The following is a 9,794-nucleotide window of genomic DNA, read 5'->3' as shown; positions in this document are numbered from 1 at the left end:
AGTACCTCCTTATATAGAAGAAAAGGTAACGGTAGCCTATATCCTATCTAACGTTTGCCTATTTGTTTACAACGGTAAATTCTGAAGAGGGGTAAAAAGTTGAGTTGCTTTTTTTTCTCAAAAGTAGTAGCTCCCTTTTTTCCAAAAATAGTCAATGATGGCAAACAAACCCAAACTGGTATGAGGCTATTATTATCTTGTTGCGGCCCATAGACTCGTGTAAGCATAAATCTGAAATTTTCTTTCTTAAGAATAACTGTAACAATATATATAATTACTCTCATCTAGAATTAACTACTGATTAAATCTAATTGAGCACACTTACCTCACACGAAATAAAGAGTGATCACATCATTTTGTTTCTGGCAGGCACAAAATATCACACCTAGAATCTAGCTAGCACACCATCTTTAACCAGCGCACACTTGGACACATCACACAAAACTCGCACATTCCAACTCATAATTTTTAAAGGAAATTTCAAAAGCATAGTTGCATTAGACATGGGTACCGTTACACAGAATTGCACAACAACAACGAAAAGAAACAAGCACTCCTTGGGAAGGTACAGGAATGCAATTACTAAAATATATAAAACTAGATAACGCCACTAGCAGTTGCAGTTTTGTACAGTTATAGTTTATAAGCAATATATAGGACCTGCATCAGGGAGATTTACCTAATCTTTATTACTACTTGTTTAATTAACTTCATAAACCCCGGAGGATTTACAACTCCCAGCTCTCACTGTTTAATTAATTGTTTAATACAACTCCCAGCTCTCACTGTTTCTCTTCTAAATTGTCTTTGTCTGTCCGAACTGTCACCGCTACCTGCTCTGATAGAAGCGACAACTTCCTCTGGCGAAGTTCCAGTACCAACTTATCCAAAGCTCCATCAGCTGAGGCCCCATCGCACCCCATAAACACCTCAGCCACCTCAGCTGGTGTCACATCTACCTCTCCAAGCATCCTCTCAATTTCAGCCACGGTGTTTATCTTCTCCATTTCCACCTCACTAAGATGAAGGTAGTTCTTAACTAGCATCCGAAATGCAGCTGCACGACAATATCCAAGCTCAATCTTCTTATCCATGCGACCTGGCCTTAGCAAAGCCACGTCAAGTTTATCGGGATGGTTTGTAGTGAAAATCATCAACCTCTCACCAACGCATGATGACCATAAACCATCCACGAAATTCAATACACCAGAGAGGTTTAAGGCCTCTCGAGGGCATGATGTGTTGTGGAACCAGCCCATCGTGCCATCCCTTTGCTCTTCATCCGTCTGCTTTTTCTTTCGATCTGAGAGGTCCATTGTGCAGTCAATGTCTTCTATAACAATGACCGATTTGGGGGTGGTCGACACGAGGAGACTGCGCAACTGAGAGTTGGTTTGAACTGCAGTTAATTCCAAGTCATACAAATCAAACTTGAGCAGATTTGCTATTGCCGCAACAAGGCTGGTCTTGCCCGTGCCTGGTGGCCCGTGTAAGAGGTACCTTTAAGCAACAAATTAAGATATGCGTGTTAACCAATAATATTATCTGACTTAGAATTTATACAAGAAGATTGAAAAATAAACTTTATTTCAAAGGTTCATACGTCATAAAATTTGTATTTGGATTCTTGAATCCAAAATATATATATATATATTTTTTTTACAGAGATGGGAAAAATCAACAGCATCACACACTATTTTAAGGAAAAAAAAATTGAGCAATTTTTGCAAGGAAAATGTAAAATTTGAAGTTCAAAAATAGTCTTAATTTGTTTAAAATTCAAATATTCAGCCATGCTTACTGCTAAGAACTATAAATTACATCCGAATAATTTAAATACAGACGGGCTACGGTGAGTTACGAAGTAACGGTTTTTTTTTCTTTCACGCTCATAATTTCTACATTTGGAAGTTCAAATAGTCGATTGGAATTGCTCAACATAATCTCCATATGAAAATGTTATCGAACATTGAACCAAAACATTTTTACTATTTTTTAGATAGGTAGAAAATTGTTATTTTTTATGGTCCATAATCCATCCAAAATTAGTCATTTTCTACATATCTAAAAATAGTAAAAAAAATCAATTTTTTTTGAAAAAAAAAAACAAGTATTTTTGGTCTCGAAGCACATTATAATATGGAGATCATGTTGAACTGCTCTGATTGATTGTTTGAACTTTAAAAGCAGAGGTATGGACATGAAGTAAAATAAGGCTCTTACTTCACAACTCACCGTAGGCCATCTTATTTAAATATACCTTATGAACTAATTAATTACGTACATGGTTTAAAGCTTCAACAAAGATAAAAGAGTGATCTGACAGAGTCCATTTTCCTTGAAGATTAATTTACTGAGAACTCTAATGACATAAATTAAAGGTACTATCTATAAAATATCAATTACCCGCGCTTCCACGCTCGACCAACCCTCATGTAATGATCCTTCCGGTTGACAAACCGAAGCAGATCAGCACAAATCTCCTCCCGCAAGGTAGGATCGAGTGCAAGTGTGTCAAAATTTGATGGGTGAGAGAAGGAACGGCATGTCCAGATTTGGTGAGGATCATATCCCGGATTACTAGAGCGGTTTGTGTACAACTTTCTCTCCCTCGAGTTGCTCCTCAGCCTCGTTGCCTCCTCAAGCACATAAGGTATATAAAAATCATGTACCAAGTTACGGTGCTTTTGGTGAAACACAAGCATCAAGGAGCGACGGTCTGTGCCATCATCAATGCTTTGATTTCTGAAGCGGCCTGATTCTGACTGCTCGTGAATCTCAGAAGTCCACTGCATGGAAACTCCTCTGAATTTAACGTTTACGGTGTGTGAGTCAGGAAGGGAAGTGAATGGAGAGGCAGCATTGTAGGGCTTGAAGAGATACACAGTGCGGGAGTCAGAGAGGCAGTGGGCGCCGAGGTAAAGCTGTGCAGAATCATATAGGTCATTTACGCCAACAAAGGCTTCTCTGTTTTTTATGATGATAGTGGTGGTGGGTTTGAGATAGGTGAAGATGCGACTTATGAAATTATTGGCAAATATGCGGATATCAGCAGGGATGTAGGATGACAAAGTGTTGAGGAGCATGAGCGTGGCGAAGAGAGAGCTCGCTGATCGCCAATCTAGGAGAAGCTCCATTGCTGTTTTCATGGATAGATTGAACATAGTTTAATTGGGTGATTACAGTTTTTGACAGAGGGTTCATGAGCGTGGGGAGTAAGGGGTTCTGGATTTATATAACACGAGATTTGTGTTTACTTAGTTCTGTCCTTTTTTATCTATTGGTTCTTCTTGGTGGTGGTGGGGGTGGGGGGATCGATTTGTCGCTTCATATAGTCTCTTTTGTTGTCATTTGGTTACATTTTCTCTGTTTATTAGTATTTAATAAAAATAATCACAATTATTATTGCTGTCAATTCTTCTCTCACAATATATGGGTTTCATTTCATAATCAGACATAATTTAATCAAAAGAAAACACTCAAAATTGGATAGTTTGAGCATGCTTTTGTTATTTTCATATCTAATGTATTATTTTTTTGAATATTATGGTAGAAAATTAATTAACCTTGTATCAAAATATGTAAAAGAAAAATTACTAAATGTTTGAAAAAGGAATAAACAAATTAATGACACGGCTTATTGTCTTTTTATTTTTTTTGAAACACCGCTATTTTGAGATTAAAATGCTCAATGCAATTTTTTTTTTCTTTTTTTGTTTATGTTTCTATGTCAAATTTATCTTTAATTAATATCTTCCTATGTAGATAGCATTGTTAAAAAAAAATAAAGCATGGTATGCTATAAAACAATGTGCTGTTAGGCAAGAGTTATTTAACTCACAAAAAATCTTTGTGACAATTGACAAGGATCAATGGTCCGGATTTAAATATTTTTCAGACTAGATTTTCATAGCCATCATTTTCATAATATTGGAAAATAGATGAACTACCTCGGAATATTTTTTGTGGTCATCATTTTCATCATATTTGGATGTAATAGGACTACAAAAATGGTCATTGTACACTACACATTGTACACGGATTTGATAATTTTACCTAAAAACCGTGGATAAATTATAATTTTTTGGAAGCCCGAAATATCTGTGGGATCTCTACACGGATGTTTATTAAAGAATCAGTGTAGAAAGCCTTGAGAGAGCTACACGGACGTTTATTAGGAACTGTACACGGATTATTATTTAAATAACAGTGTAGAAAGCCTTGAGAGAGCTACACGGATATTTATTAAAGAACCGTGTAGAAAGGTAAGAATTGTACACGGATGTTTGTTTAAATAGCAGTGTAGAAAACTTGAGAGAGCAACACGGACGTTTAATAAAGAGCCGTGTAGAAAGGTGAAAATTGTACACGGTTTTTTGTTTAAATAACAGTATAGAAAGCCTTGAGAGAGCTACACGGATTTTTTACTTAAAAATTCGTGTAGAAAGGTTATTTTAGGGTTTTGGTTATATAAAAGACCTTCTCCTTCCAGCAGCGCCGTTTTGATCAATTAATACTCTCTCTCTCTCTCTCCTTCCAGCAGTGTCATTTTGATTTTTGTGCACAAGGAGCTAGGATCTGAGATCTTTGAAGTTAATTTGTATTTCTCCTCTCTATCTTGCTAAGCTTAGTCATGTATATATATATATATATATATATATATATATATATATATATATATATATATATATATATATATTTCTCTTTTCTGTTACTAGCTTATTATTGCTTATTTAGGTCAATTATTAATTAATGCATGCATGCTTGATTTGTTAAGATAATGTAAATAATTAGTGTAATGTGGACCATTTTTTGAAAGTGAGAAGTAAAGAAAACGCCTAAGGTCTCCATCATCAGATCTGAGGAAAACCGTTGAAAATCAGTACTAACGCTTCCGCCTAAAGATGTCTGCACTTCAGAACTGTAAGATTTAAATTACTTTGTTATTTTATTTTGAATTTACGGATTCTGGATTGCTTGTGTTTTTTAATTGCAAAACACGTCATGAATTATTAAGACTATCATTTGGTATCAGAGCCATCGTAAATTCATATAAGATGCAATAATTTTTTTTTTTACAAAATTGATTTTCAATGGTTCGTATAAAAGCTAGACAGATTCAATTAATTTTATATATAAATATTTTCTTATAATTTTGGATGAAAATTTTAAAGGAGAATTTGTATTCCCTATTATGTATGCACATATATGTTAATCAATGGATTCTTATTGGAGATGCAATATGTTGGAGACCTTTAACCAAAAGGCATCATGTCATGGATCACATGGGAGCTCCTTTTTTGGTATGTTGGATCTAATACGCCTTAGTTTGTATGAAATTTCGGTCCAAACTAGATCATAACCAAGAGTTTTGGCAATTTTGGGCCAAAGCTTGATCATGTGGTTACTAAGTGGTAAGGATATAACTTTTATACAAACATTGTATTGGATCCTAAGGAGTATATGTTATGTTTTATCACATGAGATTGCATGTACAAAAGGCTTTGTATATATATATGTTGCATGAATTGTAATCTTCTACCTTTTCTTGTTACTAACTAATACCAAATTATAATTGTAGTATAGACCAAAGCAAAAGTGTTACACCAAGGAGCAGATCGACGATGTCAGATGTATGTGGACAAGACGGTTTCAATTTAAATTTTGTAATGCTCAATATGGATTTGTATAATTTTGTATATTTTAGTGTACATAAATTATTTATACTGTTGTATAGTTTTGGAATTATGAGTTTAAAAGACCATTGTTTAATGTTTCTCTGTTTTGGAATTCTAATTTTAAATGGCTAACAAAATTGGAAGCTAGCCACCAAAAAAAAAAATAGGAAAGAAAGGACAATTCTACACGGACATTTAACTAAAGTCCGTGTAGAAAGGTATTTAAACATTAAAAAAAATTAGAAAAAAAAATAATTCTACACGGACATTTAACTAAAGTCCGTGTAGAAAGGTATTTAAACATAAAAAAAAATAAGAGAGCTACACGGACATTTAGCTAAATATCCGTGTAGAAAGAGTAATCGTACACGGACATTTAGCTAAATGTCCGTATAGAAAGAGTAATCATACATGGCTGTTTATGTAATAATCCGTGTAGCTCGGTTATTTTGAGAGCGACGCTGGCAAGCGTTTGTACACGGTTGTTTATGTAATAATCCGTGTAGCTCTCGATAATCGCACACGGGTAAATATCCGTGTGTAAATATTCAAGGATTTCTACACCCTCACAGTCCACACGGTAGGAAATCCGTGTAGCTCTCATGTTTATGTCCGTGTATAATCACTTATTCTATAGTAGTGCAGATCCAAAGTATATATGGACCAGGATGAATTTCTCGGATCCAAACATTTTTTTTCAACAACACACCAAATAAATATATGATGGAAATGTTGGCGACAAAAAATACGATCTGAAAAATATTTATATTCAGACCATTGATCCCGACACAGCGAACTGGGCTCCAGACAAGTTAAAATTAGGCGACCGCTAGGAAGGCAATCAGGCGCTGATGAAGAGGGCCCGCTTGATCAGATATAGTGAATTAAGTTAGGGAGTTAGTTACGAAAAATAAGTTGAAAAGAACACCGTGGTGCTGAGTTGTCATCGCGTAGTTCATTTGACGCATCTATTGCGTAATGCGTAGAATGTTTGTAATTTTTGCTTAATGGCATCACCTAAATAAGGCTAGTAGTTGTAACCGAATGGCATTCCGAAACACATTGTGCTAGCATGTATCATACCCAACAAAAATACTAGAGTTATATTAAATAGAACACAAACACAAGCACTCCCATGAAGCTCCCTTCCCTCTCTTTGTTTTATTAATTTCATAAACATATTATAGAGTATTTTCTCATCCATTTCATTCATGAGCAGCATGAAGGATTTCATGATGCGGCAAGGCAATAAATTCAAAAATTTTAACCTTCTTACAAGTATCTACGGATCTACTTTATTATGCTAATTATATTAAAGCAATTCAAATGCATGCAAATAGATATTTACTCATTCATTAATCACAAATCTATTTACTAAAGGTGATTTGGATATACCTCTACCAAATGTCAATTTGGTAAATAGAGAGAAGTCGAATTCTCTTCTAGATCTCTTGGATACCTTCGTTTGTCGAAACGGCCTCCTAGTGTTCACCTTGAACTAAACAAGGATTAGAAAGACCTTGCTAGAGGTCTTAATCTAATCTAAGGTTAGAACCTAGTTAATAACCCTTCTTGTTCTTCTACTAATTCTTCATTAGAGAAATCAATAATATGAGAGGAAGAGGGATGGCGGCTAGGAGGAAGAGGAAGAGAAGGAAATAAATTTTCAGATGAAACCTTTCATATACTCATGTTGTTAAACGATAAGCCTTTATCAACATTTATAGAACTACAATGTACTTTAATTAACATGACAAACTTATCATGGTATATTAGTGTTCCATGCTAATAACCAAGTTTGTGAACATTTTAGAGATTTATGTTTGTCATCATATAGAGTTCTATGGTTCAAGACCAAAAGCATCTTCTTGAACACTTCTAAAGATAAACATAAATTTCATGGAACAAAATGCATGTAGCATCCAATTCATAAACATAACATATAAAAGTGATCAACATAAGATAACTTTTAGAACACATATCTAACACAGCACCCCTTCATATATCCTCCTTTTCTTATCAAACATAGAAAGTAATATTCACCCTATCAAATATAATTATAATCTTTATCAAGTAGGCAGCAGCGGCATATAAGGTAATACCAAGTTGCCTGTTCATGTTGTTGCCCATATCAACATATTTGATAGCTCAAATAATATTACTTCGTTCATCTAAAGATCCTGTAGATATCCAATCATGTCATGGTGCCTTTTCTGACACCCCCTCACTATGACACATAAATATCCTTTATCATTAGTTTTCATAGAGCCATGTTAAACTCTTTGCTAGCTATTGCTTTGGTTAGAATATCTGCAACTTGTTAATGTGACCTCACAAATGGTAAAAAGATAACTTTTGAATCAAGTTTTTCTTTAATAAAATGTCGGTCCATCTCAATATGCTTGGTTCTATTGTGTTGTACTGGATTGTGAGAGATGTCAATTGCAGCCTTGTTGTCACAAAATAATTTCATTGGGTCTTTTGGTTCAAACCTGAGTTCAATGACCAGCTTCTTTAACCACATAAGTTCACAGATGCCCCTAAACTCTGGTTCAGCGCTTGAAAGTGCCACTACATTTTGTTTCTTACTCCTTTAGGTCACTAGATTACCACCCGCAAATGTGAAGTATCCAGCTATAGATTTTCGGTCAACAATGTTTCCAGCCCAATCAGCACCCGTGTATCCCTCAATGTTGGTATGCCCATGCTTTCCAAATGTTATGCCCCTACCATGATTTCCTTTGACAGCATTCATGTGCTCTTCTTTTAGATCATTCATGAACTGGCTTACCACTCCTACTGCATATGCTCAATCAAGTCGGCTATGTGACAAGTATATCAATTTTCCTACTAAACTCTGATGTAATTGTTCTCTGCTAGTAGGCACTTGACCAAAGTCGGCACTAAGTTTTAAATTATGAGCCATTGTTGTGTCTCCTGATTTGCAATCAAGCGTGCCAAGTTCAATTAGGATATCAAGAATGTATTTTCTTTGAGACAGAGAAAAACATGTTTTGCTATGCCCAAAATGTCACACCCCGTAGCAAACCTGTAAAAAAAATGCGACAGGGTCCCTGCCGTAAACATACAGTTTCCCGTATGCCTACAAGGCAATTACGATTCATTTACTCAATTCCCATAAATCCCAAATATATAACCCCATTCAACAAGCAATTAAACAATTCAACACAATTCTGAGAAAACAAATATAAACATAACTCCTGATTCAGTTCAAAAGATACCAATATACATCACATCATACAAAAACTACGTATATGCACATATACGTAGATAACATATCACAACCACAAAACCAAAATCTAACAGGTATCATAGAAACTCTGGTAGAAGGACAAATACCGAGGCCTAAGACTGTCGTGCCTCACCGCTCCCTACTGCACCAGAACCTGAAAAGGATAACCCAACGGGTGTGAGAATAAAATCTCAGTGCGATAATTTGCCACATACGAACCCCTGGACTTGCAATCAAACTTTATTTTCAAAAAGAAATTATCAACAACGCATTGTACATGTATAACATTATATAAACATGAATGCATACCTGACAGCAGATAATCGAATGAATTACAACACAAGAGTATTAAATCGAATTTCAAATCAACAACAATTGGGCTTAATTATTTTAATAAGTCTGGTAGCACTTACCGATGTACCACCCAGCTGTACCGCAAACCCGTCGACAACGGTAGGGTTCCAGACACCTACCGAAGGCCACCCTACTGTACAGTATATGACACCCATCGGTAGTGCTTGGCTTAACCATTTCCTAGCTTTCTAGTTACAGATCATATTCAGAAAATTCGTTAAGAATCATAATCTCAATTGACCATTCAAACGCATATCTCATCAGATCATGCATACGACATCTCACACTAGTCACTCATATTACTACCATTCACAACTAGTTTCATACTGCTCCTGCCCCAACCGGTCTGGGGACTTACACGAGCCTCAGAGACTAAAGCTTTAGAATCCTCCCAAAACCCGTGCACCAGGTTTTGCAAATTGGTCACACTTTGGTGATCCATAACATACCATTTCATCTCATTTCCAATTCCAGTGACTTTTCATCTACAATCAGATCATAATAGATCG

At 35.5% G+C, this 9,794-nt stretch overlaps 1 protein-coding gene across 1 annotated transcript; it reads right to left on the bottom strand.

The window, feature by feature from the left end:
* Positions 1-759: 759 nt before the first annotated feature.
* LOC144560703 (AAA-ATPase At3g50940-like) lies at positions 760-3,259 on the bottom strand. Its single transcript, XM_078309951.1, has 2 exons — positions 2,407-3,259; positions 760-1,500 (listed from the first exon to the last, which is right to left on the bottom strand). Exons 1-2 carry the CDS (start codon positions 3,162-3,164, stop codon positions 783-785), a joined length of 1,476 nt encoding a protein of 491 aa, XP_078166077.1. The 5' UTR covers positions 3,165-3,259; the 3' UTR covers positions 760-782.
* Between the last annotated feature and the right edge of the window lie 6,535 nt (positions 3,260-9,794).

This window comes from Carex rostrata, chromosome 10 (genome assembly GCF_964058835.1).
Source record: "Carex rostrata chromosome 10, lpCarRost1.2, whole genome shotgun sequence".
NCBI classification, from domain to species: Eukaryota; Viridiplantae; Streptophyta; class Magnoliopsida; order Poales; family Cyperaceae; genus Carex; species Carex rostrata.
This window is presented reverse-complemented; position numbering and strand designations above follow the sequence as displayed.

Excerpts from the sequence above, each read along its gene's own strand:
- LOC144560703 (XM_078309951.1), bottom strand. The coding sequence starts at position 3,164 with ATGTTCAATCTATCCATGAAAACAGCAATGGAGCTTCTCCTAGATTGG. Across the intron at positions 1,501-2,406 it reads GGTCGAGCGTGGAAGCGCGG|GTACCTCTTACACGGGCCAC; the intron begins GTAATTGATATT and ends TGTTGCTTAAAG.